Here is a 26154-nt window from a genome sequence, read left to right on the forward strand (position 1 = left end):
TCATATTTTTTAAAATCCCTATTTATAGGTTTAGCATAATAAATGTCCCTACATGTATTTCTCTAGTAAATTTCATGTAAAAAAATGAAAATGTTAGCTTTTGATTCGTGTTATCTTACGTCGTTAATTCTGAAAATAACAGACAAAACTAATATTCAAACAGCAAGGAGCTACGATTAAAATGATGGAATCTACCAGATGACACTCAGATGACGCTAGTGTCACGTCATTGGCTACTAACATGACACCATTGTGGCGTCATCGTGCGTCATAGTATTAATTTAGAATAAACGTTCACGTACATGAAAGGTAACTATTCTATCCAGGACAATTGATATAGAATTGATGACCTTTTCCTGATATGGTGATTTAAATGAATTTAAAGCAATTTTTTATTGAAAAAAAAATTTACTTATTCTTTAATTGAAACTTTGTTTTTGAAATAACATTCGAAATGATGGGTGAATAGTTAACTCGAAAATTGAAATGACTGAAACACATATTAATGTAAACACTATTTAGTAATTAGTGAGATTATGTTACATATTAATGCGACAAAATCTTGCATGAACTCTTAACAGAGCTCGTTAATCGAAAATTTTGAATTTTTAATGCAGCTTAAACATTAAATAAGATAATTTATTTTTGCAATTTGATGATCGCAGAATTATATTCGTTAAATAGAGGTCCCTTAATCGTGATTTTAGTGTATTGTCGAACGAGCATGGAATATTGACGAAACATATTTTTTATTTGAGTGAATACTGTAAAATACTTTTGAAACACCCTGTACCTAACCAACTTGTTCACGTTGCACGATCAGTCAGAGGTAATCACGTCTCGAATTTATGGTCAGGCGAGCCGGTAATATTTAGGAATACGCAACTCAGCCGTGCTTAAGGCTGTCTTCACGAAGATAACGCGCGCTGTTCCAGTTTAAATGATATGGAACAAAGTATAACATCGACGATTTCCCGACCGATCTCGAATATACAATGTGTCAACAGAACTTATGGTGCAAAATGGAAAAGAACGATTCTAGGTAAAAAAAAAAAGTCGAAAATATGTAATAAATTTTTTTGTTCACTTACGTCAACGCTATCCAATAAGATGGAACGAAAAAACAAAAATTTTATGATTGTTTTCTAACAGTGAAAAAATTTGCTTTTAATCTTACAGATTAAGCCTACAAGGGCTGGTTTCTAGAAATTTTGATTTCGGACTACTCTACATCGAGATATCGTGGGCACCGTTTCCACAGTACAATAATTCTGGATCAACACGACTAGCGCCACCTACGATTTGCCACGCCGCACGAATATTGAAACAAAATTTTTTTTTATTTACTTGAATGTATAATAAATAAAGACCAGGGAATCTTTTTACCGTATCTTCTTTGCATTCTTTTAAAAAAATTCCTAAATATTACTCTTTTTCAGGTTGCTAAATGGGAAAAGGGCCTTAAGGTGTATCTCCAATCGTTCAAGTACTCCTTTACTCAACCACAGTATTTCATATTTCGTCTATCGTTCGGATAGAATGTGTGGTTTACGTTCCTACGCAAAGATCCATCATCAGCCAACAACGGCTTATACCGATGGGATCTTCGTAATTGTTCTTCTTGCCAGTCAAAGCATCTTCTCCTTCAATATAGGGTGTTCACTTTTACACTTAAAAGCTGACAAGAAAATTCTAGAACACATTTTGTTTAAGAAGCATGACTTTATCTGCATTATTACACCTGTACAAATAATTATAACAGATGGTCATAATGGCCTTCATTGCTAACAGGACAAGTCTACAATTCGGATGAGCACTTTTTCTTGTAAAAACAAGAAACTCGGAATATTAGCTCCGAACAGTTGATAGTTATTATGAAAAATGAGTTTAAAAATTAAATGTCTGGAGGTGTTCACTCGTCTCTACCGAAATGAAAAGATATTCCATAATTCGTCAGTAGCAAAGTCGAGGGAGCTCCAGACTGACGTCCAAATTGGCCTGATTGACTCGAGCTCTAATCTGAATAGGAACGTATAATTTTATTCTTGTTGCAACTCCTTCTTTTTATCATTTCCTTTCACTTCATACATAAGTCAATTTTATTAGTTCAGATAAGATTATCCACGTTTCTCAACAAGACACAAATAGGTACTTTTTCTAAGAGATAAGTACTGTTCAGAGCTGGAAAGTTGGCGTCTGCAGGGAATGCTGGGATTGATTACAACATAACCTCAACCTTAAGGTGCACCTTCTTCTACACTAATGCAGAAAATGATGGCGTTCGTATTTTCTGTGTTGCTTGAAACGCTAATGTCTACGAATTGGAGTAAACAACATCATGTAGTCCATCTCTTTGGGAAATCATTAAGATATCTGCACATGGGAATAGATTTATCTCTCACTAGATTGAAATATATGTATGTAAAGTTTAAATGCCAAAAAATTGGTTAAATTCTATAATTTAAAATATATCTTTGCTTTTTGGTTAAATTCACCTGAACATGAATTGTTGGACTATTACTTTTTTAATTAAATTGAGGGGATAGATTTACCTTTCAGTAGATGGAAGTATCTATACGTGACATTTTATTGTCAAATTAATTTACAAATTTCTGTAACAGAAAATATAACTGAAAATGAATCTTTGCTTTTTAATCCAATCCACCTGAACATTAATTGTTGGTCTACTACTTTTTGAATTAAATACGGTAGACAAATTCAGCTACCATTAGACTGAAATATATACATATAAAAAGAAATCACAAATGTCAAATAAATAAAAAAGTTCCTATAATTTATTCACATATTTCCAAAATAACAATTGAGTTGAAAATTTGATATGCAATTCCTATTTATGTATCCTCATTATCTGTATTTTAGTGATAAAATTTTCTTAATTTTGTAACAAAGTTCACAGTTTAATATACAAGGTGTCTCATTTAAATCGACTCACTCGATTATCTCCAAAACTGTTGACGATATGAAAAAATGTTTCAGACAAAAATTGCTATGTGGACGCGTGGAGGTCATATGAAGGTTAACTTTGTTTTTTTAAATGGAATCATATATTTTTTTAATTCACTAATTCATCATAAGTGACTCAGTACTTTTTGTAGAGAATGATAAGTAGCATCAATAAGTGCATTAAAAAATAGACGATTCCATTAATAAAAAAACAAAGTTGACCTTCGTATGACCTTTACACGCACACAAAGAGAAAAATGACTCACATCAGAAAATATGCAACCTAATACCATTTAACTTTTGTCAGAAACATTTTTTAACATCGTCAATAGTTTCGAAGATATTCGAGTGGGTCGATGTAAATGGGACACCCTGTATAATTGACCAAACAAATGTGCCTTCCACAAACGAATTTCTCTGTCACTGTACAATCAAGAACGTAGCTTTGACTTCAAGGTGACCCAACCAGTGCACCAAATTCCTGCACTCTCCACCAAAACAAACTTTCGTAACGAATTCTTACCTCCCATATCCTCTCAAAACATTTTGTAGCCTGGTTTACGAAACGATTCTCATTCGAAACGTTCAATTACCCGATTACACCTACAAACCGATTATCTTATCAGGATCGTAAACCACGTCCCTAGATCTCATTCCAGCGCATAAAACGATATCATAATAACATTATCGTCGCGACGACGAGTGAAAGTTGTAAAATTGCCTGGACAGAAGAAAAAATGGAGTGTCCTTTACATTAATGAATGCCCACCACGAGCGCCAAGTGGGGAAAACAAGATCGTATGTATATCGAGGTAAGGAAAGAATGAAAAAAAAAAAAAAAAAAAACACGACGCCGGCCGGTTAGATAAACCAGTGAGAGAGCCAATTACGTGAACGACAAGAGTACACGCGATAACGCGCGACAATTACTATTAAGCGCCGGTCCTTCATCGATGTACCGCCCCGTATTATGTCTAAATCAATTTCTATGCGGCTCTGCACCAGTGTCTCGTGGCTGTACAGGTTCTGATACTAACAAGGGAAGGCACGGAAGTGTCCCCCTCCGATTTTGACGAAATTTCGTATGTCTTTTAAGGGGACTTTCTCATTCAAAATTGAAAAAAAAGACACTTTTTTAATATTTCTTTATAAAAAAACTATTATATTTAGAAACATAATTCCTTTTGGACGCTATTATATATATTATTAAGAACATAAAGAAATTTTTTCTAGCACTTTTAGTTCACCATGACCGCTGTAGAGGGCGTCTTCCAAAAGGCACGTTTTAATCGGTGAGACACTTTGCAGACGTCCTGTAAAAAATTAAGTAAAAATTCAAACGGGATTCTATTCGTGAGACTTAAAACTAGACAATAAACCTCTAAAAGTTCATAAAACTACCCCCCCCTTTTTTATACAGGGGTGAATTGCCCCCAAAAAACAGTGACTTTTCGAATTTTTCGGAAAAATATGTATAAAACGATAAAAAATACAAAAAATAATATATTTTAGAGGTTTATTGTCTAGTTTTAAATCTCACGATTAGAATCCCGTTTGAATTTTTACTTAATTTTTTACAGGACGTCTGCAAAGTGTCGCACCGATTAAAACGTGGCTTTTTGGAAGACGCCCTCTACAGCGGTCTTGGTGAACTAAAAGTGCTAGAAAAAATTTCTTTATGTTCTTAATAATATATATAATAGCGTCCAAAAGGAATTATGTTTCTAAATATAATAGTTTTTTTATAAAGAAATATTAAAAAAGTGTCTTTTTTTTCAATTTTGAATGAGAAAGTCCCCTTAAGCAGTCAAAAATAAGGGATACGTATTTTTTTTTATCGGTTGAGACGCGACTTTAAGGGGCGAAACCACCCCTCGAAGTTTCGGCCCGAAAGTACTATCTCAAAAACCAGAGGAGATACATAACAACTTCTAATGGACAAGGTTTGCGGTTTTTTACAAATTGTTCAAAATATAATTTGTTTATAAGAAAAAAGTTTCGGATCGAAACTTCCAGGGGTGGTTTCACCCCTTAAAGTCTCAGCCGATAAAAAAATACGTATCCCTTATTTTTGACTGCTTAGCAGGCATACGAAGTTTCATCAAAATCGGAGAGTGACACTTCCGTGTCTTCCCTTGTAAGTGTAGTAATACTGGTCCTCTAAAATTATTTATTAGCAATTCACCTACAAATTAGCATTATTCCCTTCAGAATAGTTCCCTTGGTAGATCGTAGGGTTGAATTTTGCTTTACTTTGTTAGTTATACGTTATTTTATCTTACCCAAAATGTTAGGGTAAGAGGATAAAACTAGCCGTTTTCGAAGTGAATCGACGCCCATCGATTTCGCAACTGTAACTTAAAATGTAAACTTCGTACTCCGAGGGTTAGCTCGTAGTTATTTTAGTTGGTGGTTGAAGTAGGTAGTAAATGGTAATTACTATCAAATCTTACAAAAAATAATGTTGACATTTGTTTTGAAACTATTTTACGTTTTGTCTCAGATCTTATTTTTAGAAAATACAGCATTACAACGTACAAGTGGACTGAAAAACGTAAAATAGCTTCAAAATAAACATTAAAATTATTGTATATTGCAATGTGCATTGAGTCTGTGGGAGATAAATTAATAGTTGAAAAAATTATATAACTCAATCACTATTAATATGCACGTATATGTATATAGTTTCACTGTATTTCTATTTAACACATTGTGTGGGATAGGTGATGTGGGTAAAAAAGACAATGAAGATGAGAGGTGTACCGACGAGGTAATAGCTTGTATATGGGATGTCCTTTTATGGTTTGTGACGCTCTCCAATCCCTTGTTCCAACTTCGATACCAGTTTATATGAAGAATATTTTCAGTGATTTCATACTTCTACATTGTGATATCTTTGAAAACAAGGACGACTGGAACATAAGGTATAAGAACGTGATGGAAATAATAAATAGTATGAAATATGAATGAGAATAATAATTCGTTTCGTTTAAATGTAACTTCTCGTTTCTGTGCCACTGTATGTGTCATAAGTTACTTGCACTATAATAATCATAATAATAACAATAATACGTGTTAAAAATATATTATCGTGAATTTTAATAACGGTTGAAAAATATTAATATATATAAATTAACATAACAAATTAGATGTTAATAATATTATAATATAATAGTGTTAATAATAAATTGTGTATTATATTATAACACGACGAAACATATGAACAATATATTATAATTAATAAGCTAAATTCTTGGAGGTAAATTTTCTAATTCCAACTTAATTTTTAATAAACAACATTAATTTTAGTCTTTCTGTTCAACGCTTTTTTCGTTGAAAAATAATCTATACCAAAAATCGTAAATAAAGTTTTATGGAGTTTATCTTTGAGTAAGGCTTAAAATTTTAATTAATTTTAATCCATCATCTGTTTTAATTTATTTGATATAGTTGCAAGTATGTAGCTTTACTTGTACAGCAAATAGTACCCAATAAAAAGTACAGCTCAAGCTTTCAAATAGTGACTACTGTTACTCATTTTCATTAAAAAAAAGTGTAACCAAGTATATCAATAAATAAAAAGTGACATTTCATGTGCAACGACATATTTCTATCAATATCTTTTTAAAAAAAATTTAGTTCATCAATCTACGTGCGTCTCATTGATCCAAAGAATAGAAATTAATAATATAAAGAAAAAATTCAACCTAAAAAACAACAAATATTCTTTCAAGTCTTAACTCCGAAACGGTGGAAATTTTTGTTCTTAATAATTGTATCTCCAAATACTATCAACAATTAAAAATTTATGTCAATAATAAGAAAAAATTTGGTTAAATATTGTAATAAATAGCTATTCAGTAGATGATATTATAGTGTGTTTGATTATTTTCCTACTTTTCTGCTTCTATAATATTAAACTTCGTAATCTTCAAACTGAGTTTTCTCAGTTCAGAAACTAGTGAAGATAAAACAGTTAAGAACTAGAGCAGCGATATCTATCCTCATTCTTCAACGTTCGCGGCCATTTTGAATGAGGAACATGGTGGAACAATATTCTAAATATAAACAGTGTTACCAGTTCATCAAAAAAAGCTATGTAATTGATTACTTACTGCTACACCTAATGCAAACATATAAATTTAAATGTTCCACCTAACCAACACCGTATCAAACCATTAAACTAACTAATTTTACAATATAACAGTCACCCCGAACGAATTAAAATTTCCCCGCGGGCGGAGCAAACGACCGTAGTAATCTCTTCACGGCACGAATTTTCAAATACACGAAAATCGCCTCGAGGCCTCTCGAAAAGGCTCTAATTATTCGAGAGCGTGTCGCGTTTCTATTCCCGGTTGAATCATAACTAATCGGCGTCGGGGCGTTACGAAACAATCCGAAGAAATAAATCGGCCGAATCAGATTGCTTTCTAGATATTATATTTCCCTAATTTATTGATGGAAAGCGGACGCGATTCGGGCCGCGTTTCGATGAACGATCGCCCCTTTCCCGGCGGTGTCTTCGTCCGTGGTTCACGGTGGTCCGTCGGATCGCTTTTAGATTTTCTTTTCGTGGGAAAGATTTCACGTAGGCTGTGGAACGCGCTGGCGGTAAACCGCTGACCGGGGGCAACGAAGGCGATTTCCACGAGGCTTGCACGAACGATCGTTCCGCCATTATTTATGGCGTTAATTTATTATCGTTACGCGTGCTAACGTGTACCGCTCACGGTGTTTTGCGCTGAAAACCGTTCACCGTTGCGTCTGTGTTCATCCTCTTGTCGTCACGAATAATTAATAATGTAAATGAAATAGGCCTCTAATCCGGGAGAAATATTCTATTTTTATTACCGTACGTAGTGGGAATGTACAGGTGTAAAATTTTGTGAGTGAACGAGGGAACCTGTGGATATGTACAGGGTGTGTCGTTTACATTGATTTTTGAGATTAGTTTTCGAAGCATTTCGTGATGCCTCCAAATATTTACGATGGAAGTAAAGTAGTTTCTAGGGGGATATACTCTAATTTTGATAGTTTTTTTTTTGTAGTTAGAGGTGTAGATGTGATTTGAAGACTATCTTTTTTTGAGTTCCTGAACCTTGTAATGAAATTGTTGGTGATGCTGCAAAAAATGAATTTTAATCGTAAATTTAAGAAATATTTTAATAGACAGAAAAAAACTAAGAAATATTCTATTTTGAATATTAATTATGCACGTTTTGGGTATCGTACCTATTTTTAATGTGGCATAATTCCAGTTTTTCTTTTTTCGAGATGTTTTATTGGGTTTTGCATTTTATTCTACTGTACAAATCCAGCTTATTCAATCATTTATTCTAGTTATTCTACCACAAATTAAACCTCTATTTCCTAATGATGTCTTGACTCTAATGTTATAAATATGTAGATATCATCTGTAGATGGAACTAACTTAATTTTTTTTACAAAAGTGGACTAGAACCAATTTAAAAAAAAGTCTTTATACTTTCAGAGACTTGGAGAAATTATAACTAGACTGCGAAACTTTATGTAAATTCATAATTTTAGGTACGAATATTTAAAAATTAAAATAAAACAATCTTCAATTCTGTATTAAAGGCTTCACTACATTTCTAATAAAACAAATAATATTAAACTTTATTAAAATCTTTGTTTTAGTGTATTTTCCAAGGTAAGAGATGCTATAAATTCATAAACAACATCCGCAGTCTAATTATAACAACTGAACTCATATTTTTCTATATATTGTACTACTAAATAATATAAAAAAAAGTCTTTAACACATTCATTATTGCTTTTGACCATACAAAGTTATACAGACTCCTTTCGATTATCGTCTGGCTTGTTCTACACGATTATTGTCCACGCGTTATTCCCACCACTGGGGGTTGGCTGTCCCTCCGCTTTTGTTGCCGAGGCTCGGGCGTCGAGCAAAAAGAAACGCAATTACGACAGTCTGAAGCATTTCTCTCTCTAAGATTATTGTCCCGACGCGGACCCGAGTTCGGGACAATAATCAAGAGGAATCTGTAGTATCAGCAGCAAGAATCATTCAAACGGAATTTTTTCAAATAAATCTTTTCGACCACTTTATAAACCACAAGGATAAACGCTACAAGAAAAACAGAAGTCTCCAACCACCTACAATCTAATAAATATTTATTAAACAATGCGTATTATGAAATTACGTTGCATTCTTGAAAATCAGTTCATTACAATAATAGACGATTATTTCTGCTCGGGAAATTCCTCGCGGAATGTGAGTAAGACTCGTGTATAATCAGCGATTTAATTGAAACGAGCATTACGTTACGTCACAATAATAATCAGCAGACGTTGAATGATAAAAAACCGAGCAGCGTGATAACGCGACAATGCACACGCGATTTCTGCACGCCGAACCCGGTACTGATAACGAGTGAAACCTTCATAACTCATAAAATTATGATAATTTATTATAGGTGACTTAATCTAAATACTATCTAATTTCGTTATAATTTCGGCAACCGTGATGACACGTCTGAAGAAGTGAAGTGTCTATGAGAAGCTTCTTGATTGCACTATTTAAGTTACCTTTAAATTGGGACCAAAACAAAAATTGTTAAATTACATTATTATAGTTATTGCAGTTTTTCACGATCCCAAAATCGTAATTAAGGTTTCAAAGTGACTGTACAAATTTTGTCAGAGTATAATTTAGATTAAGTTTTAAACAGGAACTAAAAAACCTTAGGAGGCTAAATTTAGTAAAAAAAAAAAAGTAACAACATAATGAAAAAAGGTCATACAAACATATGTCCCGTTTGACCTAGTCTCTAAAAAAACAGCCCAGATAGTAAACGGCTTAAGAAGGCTTAATGACGACTTAATGACGGCTCAATGACGGCTTAAAGGCGCCTCAGACCTAAAATAGCCGTAAAATGGACGTCTTCAAAGTGACATGTGCTATCTGGGAGATATTCTATCAACTAGGGCCTCTTGCACGATAATTTACAAACTAATAATACTAGTGAATTTACAGGTTATACGTTGTAACTTGTAAAGTTGTGTTGCACAAACAGTTTTTACAACATTACAAGTCACAATTTAAATCACTTATTAGAACACTTCGTATTTCCAAAGGGTTTTTTCCTAATTTCAACGGGAATACGTGAAATGGCTGCCTCCTAGCTTCGATATGCAGATGTAAATTAGACAGTCGTTCAATTTGCAATAAACATAATACATGATATTGTTTGCAAATTAGTTAGTACTCATGATCTTCAGCAACTCATTATTTTACAAATAAACAGGAAACCCATTTCCAATTATGCTAGTCTGTACATACATGGAAATGATTGTTGGAATACATAAATCAGACTCTAATTCTTAAACAAGGTCCTATTAAACGTATTTTATGTTTTATTAAGAGACTTGTTACTAATGTGCAAGAAAATTTATTAGTACTGACAACTTCTGGATTGTGACTCGTAAGATTTCATTAATAATATTAGTTTAATTGTGAAAGAGGGTCTGGGGGTCTGATTATCTTCACAAGGTGTCAGAAGGTTTTCAACTTATCTCCATACCCATTTAGAACAACTTTGCTTGTTACATTTCGCAATTGCCCCAGAACTCCGATTTTCTTATTCAAGTGTACTCGGAGGTAACAGTAATAAGATACAACAAATCAAATACCTAAGGTGTTATTTTTAAAAGTGGTGCAAGTCGAACATTTTAAAAAAATGATATAATGTCTTGACTCTAATGTTGTAAATAGATATTAACCCTAGGCTTACTAAACTATTCTGTAACTTACGTCAGTACTAAAAATAACTCTTACTGTGTGGAGTAATAACGGTACATTACGTGTATTACTGTTGATAACAAAGATATAAATGTTTTTTAAGTAGGCGTTCAGAACCGTCATATTGGGAAATCGATCAATGCTTCGTCTTGACGAATTTCAAACTACGATCAAAGAATGAATAATAACTCTGATCTACATATTTACTAATAATTATTTATAATAAAGTTTAAAATAATTTTATCATAAATCTTCAAGAGTTAATATACTTTCCAACATTAAATATTATTCGTATTATAAATATACGCAGTAATCTGGGCATCCGCAGTAATACCCACACTAAGGCCTACTGTCCACTAACACGGAGAAGACACGGAAGTGTTCCCCTCCGATTTTTATGAAACTTCGTATGTCTGCTAAGGGATACGTATTTTTTTATCGGCTGAGACGCGACTTTAAGGGGTGAAACCACTCCTCGAAGTTTCGATCCGAAATTTTTTTGTTATAAAAAAATTATATTTTGGACAATTTGTTAGCAACATATTATTCTACATAAAAAAACCGCAAACCTCATCCATTAGAAGTTTTCATGTATCTCCTCCGGTTTTCGAGATAGTACTTTCGAGTCGAAACTTCGAGGGGTGGTTTCACCCCTTAAAATTTCATCTCAGCCGATAAGAAAAAATACGTATCCCTTATTTTTGTCTGCTTAACAGACATACGAAGTTTCATCAAAATCGAAGGAGGACATTTCCGTGCCCTCCTTTTTTTTAGTGGATAGTAGGCCTTACCCTAGTGTACAGGTCGCTTTAGACGACAGTCTTGTCGCGACACATCTCCTAAGCATGTGCCCGCGTGTGTCTTTCGCGCTTCGAATAAACAATGTGTAATCGATACGAAGAAAACAATCGCACACTGTAACAGTACACCATCCCAGTCGGTGAACTTCCTGATGTGTAATCACATGTTCTCGCTTGTGCGCTCGGCCGTGTTATGCAAGGATTGATAATGAACGCGGCTCGTGTACACCACTTGGGACCCGTGATTACAGCCTAAAGCCGGTGACCGCCTAACAATAAGTACAGTCTAAGCAACACACGGATTTAGATCCGCCTTGACATCCATTTAGAAGCATACTTTGTTTCTCTGTCTCTCTCTCTATTCACAGTACGTGTAGCTGGGTGTTTCGTCATCGCTACGAATTTCTGCAGTACGGATGACTAAGCAAAGAAACTATCCTAGGTGTACTGTTACACACCTGGAACGTTGTCGTGCGAGGGCATCGTCAACAACTATTATCATCGATGAGCTCCTTTACTTACGCTGCCATTAGGGCAGTGGTTCCCAAACTTTTTTGATTCCAGACGCCCCTATTATATCAAAATTTTTCCGCGGCGCCCTAAATATTTTTGTGTTTGTATATGCAGTTTTGTGTTACAACGGATCGCGAAAACATAACTCAATGGATTTTTATGCGTCCTCCGTATCCGTTACTGCTACATGAGGTGTCTAATATTGTAATATTTTCGCGGAAACAAATTTTTTTTCTTATTGTAAAAAAATATTCTTTAAATTGTTGATTCTACAGCTGTTTGAAATATAGTGTCAACCTTTTTCTCAATAAATCATAACCGTGCCACTAAGAAACTGATCAAAATGAGCTTTGTGGGTGCTTATATTGGATACATAAGAGTACCTAATATAAATTATTTTTACTTTGCAATTAAATGCAATTTCAGAATAGTAGGACTCTATTGAAAAATGTGAACAAAAATGAGGACACAGTTCTGTTTGTCCTCTTTATGGACAAATTTTCAAAATTATGGACATTGTTCCATACAGATTTGCGTAGCTTCGGTATCCAAGAGATTATTCAGATAATAGCACGTATGCTTCATTATCCCTTCAATTACAGACCACTCGTCTCAGACATCAACAACGACTATAATTTTGTAACAATTTTACTAACCAATTTTAAATACTATTTATGTCAATTGAAGTGCATTCGAACGCCAAGAGCTTCCAAAATTCTCCACCAGGTGGCGATAGCGACAGAAAAATTCAAATTCGTCTCTGAGTGAGACGGGTGGTCTCTGTAGTTAAGGGTTAAAATTATATTCTGTCATTATTTTAAACCTTCTATTTAATGGTTCACGGCATACTCGCGACACAGCCATGAATATGCACGGATGACTGTTATGGCCGGCGTTAGGGTCGAAAGGGTTAAGAGGTGTCCCATCACAAGATTATTCCTCGCGACGGCAACGGTCCAAAAGGAAGGGCATTGTTATGCGCTCGCACGGTTAACGGAGTTGGAGTCAATGAATGTTTTCACGGTTTTGCGTTCTTTGTTGCTGGTAATATTAGAATATAATATATACATATACAGAGTGTCCCATTAAATCGACGCACTCGAATATTTACGAAACTATTGACGATATTAAAAAATAACAGTGTTCGAGTCGATGAATTTTTTTACGGTTTCGCGTTCCTTGTTAGTGTTAATATTAGAATATAATATATACATATACAGGGTGACCCATTTAAATCGACCCACTTGAATATCTACGAAAATATTGACGATATTAAAAAATGTTTCGGACAAAATTTAAATTGTACCCGGAGGCACACTTTCTGATGTAACTTTTTTCTATGCGGACGCGTAGAGATCATATGAAGGCCAACTTTGTTTTTTTAAATGGAATCTTATATTTTTTAATGCACTAATTCGCCAGACTACTCACACTATAAAGTGTACCCCCTGATACCATTTAAATTTACTCTAAAACCTTTTTTTCATATCGTCAATAATTTTGGAGATATTCGAGTGGGTTGTTTTAAATGGGACACCCTGTATATTTTCTCCGTAGAAATAAAATACAAGTTTAGCAATGGTCTTTTAGTATAGAAAAATTCTGTAATAGTTTCAACGGAAAAATACTAAATCGAATTCGGATAAGAATTATAATTGTGGGATCGTGTTATGAAGAGAACGCTTGAGGATGCGCGATAAATGGCGTCTGGAAGGGGGGCAGGAATGGAGAGTAGTCGCCGGGAAGGTAATAAACACCGTGAAATCGAAACATGTAATGGGGAACCGTCGTCGATGGTGTGTAACTGAATTCAAAGTGAATTACAGAAACTCGAAATGGGAATGTACGACTGGCCAAGTGTTAAAGAATGCCCCCAGGAAAGTGGTTTACGCGCGAACGGGGGTGAAACGGGAGGTTAAGGTCGAGTCCACACGTGGGCCTTGGACGTCCAATCGTGACTGTCGAAAGGATGAGTATAAGGCCACGGAACTTAAATAATGGCTAAGACTGCTTGTGTATGTACAAACGTTTCATGTGTAATATGAGCCGTTTACTTGGGAAACGATATACGTGATTGGTATGGTTTCAAATAAATGTGAATAATGTACAAACGAAATGAGGAAAAAGGGACTTAGCTGGCTAACAAGGAGAAGCCCCCAGGTGTAACAGTAGCTTTTTAATGAGGTTTAGCACAGTGATAGGGTTTGGAATTCTGAAGCCAGTGATATTTGTTTTAGCTGCGTATTGCCATTAGTTTATGAGATTTTTAACGTTAAAGTTGTTGTAGTGGTAACATGATATTTTAACTTTAGCTTCTCAACATTGTGCAGTGTTTAGACCTACATAGGCTTGAATGTTTATTTTATGTTTTCGCTCGTGTTTACTAATTTTTACGGATTTTGACAAACTTCATCAATTTCACCAATTTTACCAATTTTACCAATTTTACCAATTTTACCAATTTTACCGATTTTATAAATTTGACTAATTTTACTCTGTTAAACTAATCATTATGCGACCCAAATACCTTAACACTTTTCTGTAAAGAATTAAAAAATGCATGGAACAATGTATAAAAAAATGTATAGTCCCATTTTAAAAAAAGAAAAGAAATCTTAAAATCCTTGGAACGCCACCACTTGCAGAGAGAGCACATGCACCACATGATGCATCACTCGAAATCATTTAATTTTTCATGATGAGATTTTCTTTTATCTTCTATCAGTTTAATGCTATGGCTTGGCCCAGTTGCGTGGAACACTCTGGGTATATCATTCAATGGCTTTTGTCTGAGATGGACTATATCTAAATGTATTGTTTATATAAAAAATGTCGAATAATGAATAAAAGATAAACAAAAATATTTCATCATTTTTGATTAATTAATCCTGGAAATTCCAATTTTTATATATAACAAAATAATATTACTTCTTGAATGAGTGAATACTTGACGAACAATTATTTAATCTCATTAACTGTTTAAAGATCATGATGGCGATCTTAGATACTGTTGCTTTCCACTGTATAAGATAAAAGAGGCAATTACTGACTCTTGAAGAAATGACACTGACATTGCATCATTTTTGTATTAACTGTCCAAAATCAGAAGTTTTTATTTGTATTTATTAGTATTTAATATGTTTAATTGGAGAAAAAAATTGTTGTAACTTTCTGAACCTCTATTTTTGTTTATAAATTCGTTAGTTACAAAAGTATATCTCGAAAGCTCTTACTGTCACCCGTAAAACGTGTTCGATCGAATTACTGACATCCCAATTACCACCACCTAATTAAATACTGTCACCTCATATACCTGAATACTGTCACTTTTTTAGGTTAGGTTGCACGTGACTGCAGACAGTATTGGTCACATTAATAGCATAAGTCTTTGTTTTCGTAAGCAATTACTGCCCTAACAATATTTAACAAAAATTATTTAAAAAATATTAAACTTAACGAATCGTTGAGTGATTATCGACATTATTTTCTATGATCTTTATATTATCTAAAACATTACATTTTATTATGTTACTAGCTAAAATATTATAATTACAGCCTTTTCTTTAGTACGTTGTTTTCCCTTTTGCTAATAAGGAAGTCGTCGATTTACTCTTCCAATCAACTAAAATTTTTTTATCATTTTACAAAAATTAATGGAAAAAGGAAATTAAGTACTACTTTTCTTATCGTATGAATTACAGTTTTAATTGCATGCAGAATTTTCTCTATGTATAAATTCACAACATTTATTTGTTATTTTAAGTAAAACAGTCTAGGATGACAGTAATCCGGTAGGTGGCAGGGAATGTGTCTTTTGCCTTATTATTCGAATAAAATTGTGCCCAACTCTGACTTCTGTTCTCTCGTATCAAAATTATTACGAAATTTTTGCGTTTTCCGTCGATGAGAATAAAGATTTGGTTTAAAAACCGTGGAGTTTCATTCACAGGTGTTCCTCGACGATTTTAAATCGCGACCATAAAGCTACCGAAGACCCCTTAAATATTTGTCCCGTCAAATATTTGCGAATGTTATCGGAGAAAATTCGCAAATGTTCCGTTATCACCTGAACCGTTCTCCAAAGAAGTATGGGACACACAGCAACTCAAAGCAACGGTGTTTCACGTCGCACATATTTAGAGGACACGAAAGAAGCGCCTAAATAAGAATATTTCGATGCAAACGACGCCAGTCACGAGTAAATTAGCATAAGACATGCTTTTAGACGAACAGCTTGCCTACAATTTAGTGTTCGTAAAAACATATTCTAAAACTCTACCGATTAACCCTTTCAATTCTGTAATATTTAGATCGAAGGGTGAATGACCGTTAAGAGTTTTGAAAACGTCTGTTTTCGAAATACATTAATTGCGTGGATTATAGATAGTAGGAAATGATTAATAAAACAGTTTGAGTGTGAAGAACAGAGACCCTAACTGGTATAACCACAATTTAAAAAATGATTATATAAGAGTTAATATCTCTGTGTGAATAATTTTGGTTACGAATAACCATTATTAATTTTCTATGCGACGGTTTCCACCCCCCCCCCCATCAGTGGTGGAAATAATGGCTGGACAATAATCGTGTAGAACAAGCCAGACAATAATTGAGAGGAGTCTGTATTAACAAAATACCATTAGGGTGAATTCTCAGGATTAAAATCGGTGCTGAGAACCATGTTCTCAATAATTACCAAAAAAACAAAGATTTACTACGTGAGAATAAATCCCATCAATATTTTCAATTTCTTACTGTTTGCAAAATGAAGTTCAACTGAATTTGCAGATTAGATTAAATAATCTAAATGTAAAAACGAACACATTCTGACGATAATTTTTTATTTTGAATAATCTCTATGAATCACACACTTATGTTGGTTCTTATCGCTTCCGGGCTGATCAAGATAAAAAAAATTTCAAAAATTCATTAGAAACGCTTAATTATTTCTTAATTACAGTACATCCAGTCTAACTCTAACCATTCATATACTACGCGAAATTATTTAGAAAAAATGTCTCTGGAGGTCATGATAATGTGTATGTATACAGATTTCCTTCGATTATCGTCCTGAACTCGAGTTCGCACCGAGACAATAATCTCATAGAAAGGAATGCTTCAGACCCTCGTAAATTCGTTTTTACTTAACGGGTTCCACTCTCCCCCCCCCCCCCACAGTGGTGGGATTAACGGCTGGACAATAATCATATAGAACAAGCCAGACAATAATCGAGAGGAGTCTGTATTAGCAAATTAGCATTAGGGTGAATTCTCAGGACGAAAAGTTCTTAAGAATGATGGCCTTGACAACATATTTCAAGGTCATTAAAATCGTTGCTGAGGACAATATTCTCAATAATTACAAAAAAAAAACACAAATATTTACTACGTGAGAATGGGGCGAATGAAGAAACGAAACGATCAAGATCGCTGCACAGTCTGCAATTCCATTTGGTCGTCGAAATCAAAGCGGTTCCCGAGCTAATCCTCCACTCGCCACCTCCTGAATGACATCGATATAGGTACCGTTTACTATGGGGCACGAAGGGGGGGGGGAAGAGAGTGTCACACAGGTTCCGACACAGAATTGCCTCTCCAATACCCTGCCGACGAGTCGGGCCTGTTTGTGCCGCTTAACGAAGTTTGAAAGGGGTCCAGTTATTAGGCAGATTCGTTAAAGGACACACTTCAGCGACACTGGTCTGCCTTTCGAACGACCGGATAATGGACTGGCTGACAATGACCGGAACGCGTCAAAAGGCACTATCTGCCAGAGAAGTTAGAGACAGTTAAGGTGCAGGTCCGAGAGTCCGAGAACTTGTTGGGTTTAAGAGATTATGCCTACCTGCGAGCACGAAAAGAGACATGTACTTTCGGAATTTATTTTAAAAAAACTTGAAGACTTTTTTAAACATACATCATTGTATTCGAAAGTGTACATTTTAAAGTGCTTATAGTAATTTCTTCAATGCAAAATGTGAATAAATACGGGAAATATCAGCGATCTCCCAGCGGCGTTTTTATTTTAGGCGTTTTGCGGTGACCACTGTAACTTCGAGTTCGTTTATCTAAAATAAAAAAATCCGAGCAAATTTAGTTACTATATTAAATTATCTAGTGCCCGATCGTTCATTATCCTGCAAAATTAATTTACGACAAAATGGCGGCTGTTCAAAATCGAACTATCGATTTTTGCCCAAAAAAATCGTTCATTTTTGATCTATAAAATAAAAACTACGCAATGAAATACAAAAAGCCACGATCAGACACTAAATTTTTATGTATAGAATGAGTCCACCAAAGCTGAATCAGTTCGGTGCAGCGGTTCTCGAGATATTTTAGTCACCAATTTTGAAAATGTGGTTTTGAGGAAAACATGGGATATCTATCGAGATCCCAGGCTTTGACAAAGACTCGACAAACAATGAAGTTCAACTGAATTTGCAGATTAGATTAAATAAGCTAAATGCAAAAACAAACACATTCTGTCGATAATTTATTATTTTGAATAATCTTTTAATCACACACTTATGTTGATTCGTATCACTTCCGGGTATGCTCAAGATAAAAAAAATTCATAGAACGCTTAATTACTTCCTAATTACAGTACATCCAGTCTAAGTCTAACCATTCATAGGCTACACAAAATTATTTTAAAAAAATGTTTCTTGAGGTCATGATAATGTGTATACAGATTCCCCTCGATTATTGTCCCGAACTCGGGTCCGCGTCAGGACAATAATCTTATAGGGAGAAATGCTTCAGACCCTCGTAATTTCGTTTTTTACTTGACGGGTTCCACCCCCCCCCCTCCACCACAGTGGTGGGAATAACGTCTGGACAATAATCATGTAGAACAAGCCAGACAATAATCGAGAGGAGTCTGTATTAGCAAAATACCATTAGGGTGAATTCTCATGACGAACACCTTTTAATATCACCTACTAATCGGCACTCCTTGTTATTATCGGGGTTTGCACATCTGAGGATCGCGTTTTACGTAACCTGTTCTTGCGGTTAGTTGTCGGATTAATCATTCGCACCGGATGTTACACCTCCACGTTCATGGAGACTCGACATAACAGTCCTTCGCAGTTGTTTAATCTTACAAACGTCCGCAATTACAAAAGAGAATCTTAAAATTTATTACATAAACCTGATTCAATTTCGAGCGATTAAAACGCACGTAACGAACGCTGTTAATGTTGTTGTTTAAGTGGATAATTATTGGGTTACCGATGCAGCGTGCAATAGATTCCTAGACACTAATGTCGAGCGATACAGTATCGATATTTCGAATATCGATACTTTTCAATTAAAATATCCATATTTTGTATTGATATTTAGTGTGACGATATATTCCAGTATCGTTACTTTGCAATGCAAATATCGATATTTAGTGTGACGATATATTCCAGTATCGATACTTTTCAATGCAAATATCGATATTTAGTGTGACGATATATTCCAGTATCGATACTTTTCAATGCAAATATCGATATTTAGTGTGACGATATATTCCAGTATCGATACTTTTCAATGCAAATATCGATATTTAGTGTGACGATATATTCCAGTATCGATACCTAACCTACAAATATCAAAATTCCGACACAATCGCTGTATTTGTACCTGATATATTTTTTTTCAATCAAAAATTGTATTCACCCAAATGAAAATTCTTGAAATCTATCCTACATTTCCCCGTCATAGGTATATGTTGCCCCTGTACGACCAAGGTATGTAGAATCGATCCTCTAAAAGTGACCCACATTTTTATTAACACCTCATATAACTAAAGAGCAGATAGTAAACCATTCGTTGAAAAGTTCGATCGCGTGCTATTTTATATTCGGGCGATAAAAATGACCGATGGGCACAGGTAAATTTACGACAAACATGTGGATTTCGCGATAAACAGGTAACCCGATAACGACAGAAAACGACAGGGCGGGGAGATACCTGGCTCGACCGCGGTGAACTTGAAAACAGACGGGTGAGACCGTACAATAAATAGACACCTGTGAGTAACTTTCAACAACGCAGAAACGCCCTCGACCTACTTCGCCGTAGAGAATAATACTCGGTTTTCATCTACCGCTCGCTGGCCCCAGATTCCCCGAGAACTCGTTTCTCTTTCCCAAATGGCGCCGCCATTGTTTCGCCACTGCAGCCCACGATCATCGTAGATCATTCTACTCCTCTGTTTTCGTATCGTCCGCGGAAACTTTTTGTCTTTTTTTGTTAATTCTAAACCTTTTGTCAACTTTCATTTTTTTGCTAATTTTCCAACCTTCCAAATGTCCAGGAATCTCTTAATTTTACGATTTGTTTCTTCAATTTCTCAATTTTCCAGTCACTTTCTTACAAATTCCTAATTTTGCAGTTCCTTTTTCTACAGTTTCATAATTTTCCAGTTCCCTTTTTCTCCAATTTCCTAATTTTCCACTTCTTTTTTCTCCAATTTCCTTTCTCTACAATTTCAGACTTCTTCGATTCCCTTCTCAATTCCCCAATTTCTCAATTTTCAAGTTTCCTAACATTTTCAAAGTACCAATTTTTAATCGTTTAATTCTCCGAAGTTCCAATTTTCTCACTAATGTCGAAACTACTCTATATCCATCCTGAATATTTTCAGGTATCGCGTATAACTACTTCGAAAACTGACCTCAAAAATCAATTTGGACGACACACCCTGTACATATCCACCGTTTTTCTCGTTCACTCGTAAAATTTTACGCCCGTACATTCCCACTGCGTACGCTAATAAAATAGAATATTTCTCCCGGATTAGAAGCCTATTTCATTTACATTATTAATTATTCGTGACGACAAGAGGATGAACATAGACGCAACGGTGAACGGTTTTCAGCGCAAAACACCGCGAGCGGTACACGTTAGTACGCGTAACGATAATAAATTAACGCCATAAATAATAGCGGAACGATCGTTCGTGCAAGCCTCGTGGAAATCGCCTTCGTTGCCCCCGGTCAGCGGTTTACCGCCAGCGCGTTCCACAGCCTACGTGAAATCTTTCCCGCGAAAAGAAAATCTAAAAGCGATCCGACGGACCACCGTGAACTACGGACGAAAACACCGCCGGGAAAGGGGCGATCGTTCATCGAAACGCGGCCCGAATCGCGTCCGCTTTCCATCAATAAATTAGGGAAATATAATATCTAGAAAGCAATCGGATCCGGCCGATTTATTTCTTCGGATTGTTTCGTAACGCCCCGACGCCGATTAGTTACGATTCCACCGAGAATAGAAACGCGACACGCTCTCGAATAATTAGAGCCTTTTCGAGAGGCCTCGAGGCGATTTTCGTGTATTTGAAAATGCGCGCCGTGAAGAGATTGCTACGGTCGTTTACGCCGCCCGCGGGGGAATTTTTAATTCGTTCGAGGCGACTGTTATACTGTAAAATTAGTTAGTTTATTGGTTTGATACGGTTCGGAGGAAAATTGAAATTTATATTTTGTATTAGCTGTAGCAATAAGTAATCAATTATGTCTTTTTAATTTTTACTTTGCTTCTTGAAGAATTTTAATTTATTTGGTCGAGGGTATCCCGGTTATATCTGTGGCTGTAAGGATAAACGCCGCATGTAAAAATTTCAATAAATTTGAATTTATGCATTAACTGAGCTATAGATTATAGGATTTATGTATTTATCAGCAAAAATGAAAAAGAACTTCATATGCTCAAAAAAGTAATGGAATTTAACCCAAATCCAATATTCAATTCATTGAAAAATACGACGATCACTCGTATCCTTCGTTTGTAATCGCTCTTTATTCTTTATTTCTATTAATCTCCTTATATTATAACTTATTTTTTATAAAATAAAACGATGAAAATTATATTCAATTCTTTCATTTTACCAAAAATAGTATATTATTGCACACGAGTGATACACGAATATGTAACTTGTATTTTAAAAAAAAAACAATGTAATGTACAAAAGACTATTATGCAAAGTGAAGGAAATATACATTTAGATCGTAAATACAAGACAAGGAAATACTGTTAATGAGAAGAATTAGTATTCAGAAATTTAAACGACAATATCTGCAAGGTGAAAGCAGATGACATGTAGCGTTTTTCCTAACACCCACAGATATGGCCGAGGGAACGAAATTAGTTACTATAAAATATAAATAGCGATATCAGTAATATTTCTAGTTATTACATGTAATTAGTGACTTTAACATGTGACGAGATAAAATTTACCCATGTTCATTGGAATACCGAAGACAGCAAAGTACAAAAAACAATTGCAATTTTCTCGATTTTCACTTTTTTGCATAAATATTAAGTATTTATTCAGAATCAGGTACGTCTCACCGACTTTGGTGGCCTTGAAATATGTTGTCAAAGTCATCATTCTGAACAACTTTGTCCTATACATGTTACCACCGCTTGGCCTTAATTTCTGAGATATACGCAAAAATATTTTTATCACTATGTAACTCTTAATACCAAGTATTTAACATGTTTTTGACTTAAATTAAGACTGAGTGGTAAACAATAAATATATTACAACTTATAATTACTAAATTCATTGCTACATATTATAATTAATAATATGTAGTTAGTCGATTACCAAAATTTTCAAAAAAACTGTCCTGAACCAACTCTGAATCACTTTTTTTCTTGAACTGTCTCTAATCAACTCTGAAGTGTTATACTGATCAGAGTTGGTTAGTGACAGTCTTTTCTGAAAATTTTGATAATCGAATAACTGCATTTTTCGAGATGAAGGCTAAAATATTTCGAATTCCATAATATTAACTATAATATATATCAATAAATTTAGTAATTATAAATTGTACTACACATATTTCTTATTAATTACCCTTAATTTAAAAATCTTAACAAATACTTGGTAGTAAAAATACATAGTGATACAAATATTTTGTATTAAGCAATATATTTCAAGATTATAAAAATCGATAAAGTGTACCTGATTCCGAATAATTACCAAATATTATTTAGAGTCTATTCATGTGAAATAGTAAAAATCGACGAAATTGTAGTTGTCCGTTTGTACTTTGCTACGGTCGATACATATTACGAAACTGTATTGTGTTATGATATACTGAATCGTAATATATTATGAAATACATGTTGCATAAAGGTTCATAGGCACCAGGTGAATAATACGATATGATTTGTTATCTATTAGTATAAGATATCTTACTATATCTCAGTTATCAGAGTATATAAATGTATTATGAAAAATAAATACTATCATAACACTGTCAATATTTATAAACTTTAACCGGAGTACAAATATTGATAGTGAAGTGAGTAAACAAACGAGTTAAAAGATACAGAAGTGTATACATGGTGATCTGAAAATAGAGTCACACAATTTAAAACTATAAACTATTTTGTAAATTAACTATAAAGTAGTCATTAAAATAATTAAAAAAATATATCAACACAGGCTCATAAATTAATTCTAAAAGGGGTATAGGCACTTCATTGTTACTTAAATTTCATATATACAGGACACAAAACAGAAAATAAAACTAGTTCAAAAACCTGACTTCTAACGAAACGTCCGTCATCTTTATTTTTGTCTATCTCCGCTAAATTAATTTGCAAATCTACGTTAATAAAACGTTTTCCACTTATTTTCATGAGTAGTACATACCCCTGTATTATTTTACCCTTTTTTCAGACCACCCTGTATGTCCAAAAGAATTCTTAAACACAATTCTTGCAAAAAATAAACATCATAGGGTAAACGAACCAATGAATGAACACATCGATTTCGTAACTATTGAAGTCGAATTTTAAATAATAATGATATTAATAAATATTTGGCATATGAAAATTGGTTTTTTCAATACCTTTTTATAACATACATAGATGTCAATTTGAAAAATCGGAGTAATTGGATATGAAACAAAGAATGGAAAAATATCAATATTTAATCATTTGTACGTGTTCATTTACCGTACATTCATCCCATAAATAAATTTATGATGCACTTGAGTTTAGTTTTTACACTCAGAAACATCAATTCCTTGTTTTTATCACGATTTACTGGATACCCTATATACCATTAATATAAATTATTATTTGAAACTTGAATAATATTTTATATTATGACACTACAAATGTTCCGTATATCAAAGGTGGAAGCAATAACAGTATGTATCTGACATTAAGGGTCACGTCTGACATTACATAGTTGAGGTTACATTACAACAGGAATTACACGCCTCGACAACATAACGCTTAATGTCACAGTCGATCGCATCGATCCCCATTAAAGACAACAGCACTTCCTTCTCTCTGTCTCTCTCTCGGATTCTGACAAAGTGTATAAAGAACATCGACAACTGCAGCGCACTAGATAGTCCGTTAACGAAACCGTGTCACCACTTCTCAGATTAAATCGATCGAGCTAAAGGGTGTTGCAATCTTTACCTGTTTACCGAGAAACATCAAAACAGTTTTCAGATTTTCACCGTCCATCCACGAAACAATTTAAATTTCAAATTTACATTTCGCACGTATAACGAATTTGCACATTCGAATCATTTATGATGATAAATATATTGAGTAAAATGAAAAATGGTACAATATAGGTTACTTAAAAATTAAAAAAAAATAATTGAAGGAATTTACAAAAGTGTTTTTAAAAATGAGTGCAAGTACCTTTGTCCACTGTGCATTTACTCTAAACACCATTCGGATCACAGTCACTTTACGATTCAGAAAATAGACAATTTCAAAAAGGAACGTCTTTCCCGCGTATTTTAAACGTACTCACCAACGAAAATATTACGCCCAATTTGTATCGAAACTCGTTTACAAAATGTGTCCCTCCGATGCAACGGAAATCCAAAATAAGCATGTTAAAAATATTCAAAGATACATCAGTGACTAACATGCAAACAATTACCGTAATGCAAAATGAATTTTAAGAATAGTAAGTAACAATTCTTCCAAGAAGCGGTTAGAAACAATACGCCCCCTATGCACGTGCATTTTATGGTTATTTATCGATCGAATCCGCTTGCTTTACAAACATCGAAGACCAGAAATCGTTTGAACAGTTGTTCGTTTACAAACAAACGTGTATTATCGAAAGAACACCTTACAGTCGAACGAACGATACTTGACCGCGAAATGGCACGATGGAAACTAATTAGAGAAGACGCGAAAGTTTACGAGAGAAATGACATCGCCTGAACGGGAAGCTAATCCGATTCCCCGTTGCGAGGACCGAAGCACCTGCCAATTTAAAGGTTAGTTCACTGGGAAACATCAAACGCGAGCCGCGTGCGGCGCCCCGACTGTCAATCTGACAGCCGCCCCGATATAACGCAATCATCGTTCATCGTACCCTTCTGCCGCATATACAAAGGAATCTCTCGAGTGTACGTGTCGTAATTCCCCTCGTTAAATAACCACGGAAAACATCAGCTTATAGAACGTCTACTATATGTAAAAATACATATACAGACAACATTTATATAGTGATCGTGTTTGCACTCACCAACGAATAGGCAGACGAAGTCTATGATGATCTTCCGTAGCATTATTTTCGACGATCGATCCATGACGACTGGTAAATCACAAAACTAACAAAAACCCTACAGATATGGTTCGGCGGGGGTAATGATCGACCACGATACGCACGCACGAATATACCAATAAGAGTATCACGCGTGAATTAAAGAACGATTACAAGTGGTTTATCGAATAGAAAAAAAGAAGGAACAAGACCATCCCGCGTCACGGTTCGGAATGGACTGAAAGAACACGTCTGCCCGCTCGCTCCGCGAATTTATGTCCGTCTAACGGAACGACCCGACCCGATCGAGATCCGAGCGACAACTGGCCACTGCGGCTGCGCCCGGCCCCCTGTGTACCGCTCTGCGGATCCACGCACGTGCCCGTTCCGCTTGTGCGCTCGCTCCGTACTTTAATAATGACCGCTGGGTCTCTAATGTGGAATAAACACGTATGTAAAGGTGCTTGGGTATATACGAGGACTTTGTAACGCGACATGAATGAATTTTGTGTCTTCGATTGCTGTGCGCAGGATTCGTACCGTTACATTGG

The 26154-nt window shown here is 34.8% G+C and overlaps 1 protein-coding gene across 1 annotated transcript in view; it reads right to left on the reverse strand.

Annotated features, from left to right (window-relative positions):
- The window catches only part of LOC107185543 (putative phosphatidate phosphatase), a 73345-nt gene extending 47696 nt beyond the window's left edge, over positions 1 to 25649 (reverse strand). Inside the window, exon 1 of the mRNA XM_015573244.1 lies at positions 25586 to 25649. Coding sequence (XP_015428730.1) covers positions 25586 to 25649 — 64 coding nt within the window. The remainder of the gene's footprint in view (positions 1 to 25585) is intronic.
- Positions 25650 to 26154: the final 505 nt, after the last annotated feature.

Source organism: Dufourea novaeangliae, unplaced genomic scaffold (assembly GCF_001272555.1).
Source record: "Dufourea novaeangliae isolate 0120121106 unplaced genomic scaffold, ASM127255v1 scaffold48, whole genome shotgun sequence".
In the NCBI taxonomy this organism is placed as follows: Eukaryota; Metazoa; Arthropoda; class Insecta; order Hymenoptera; family Halictidae; genus Dufourea; species Dufourea novaeangliae.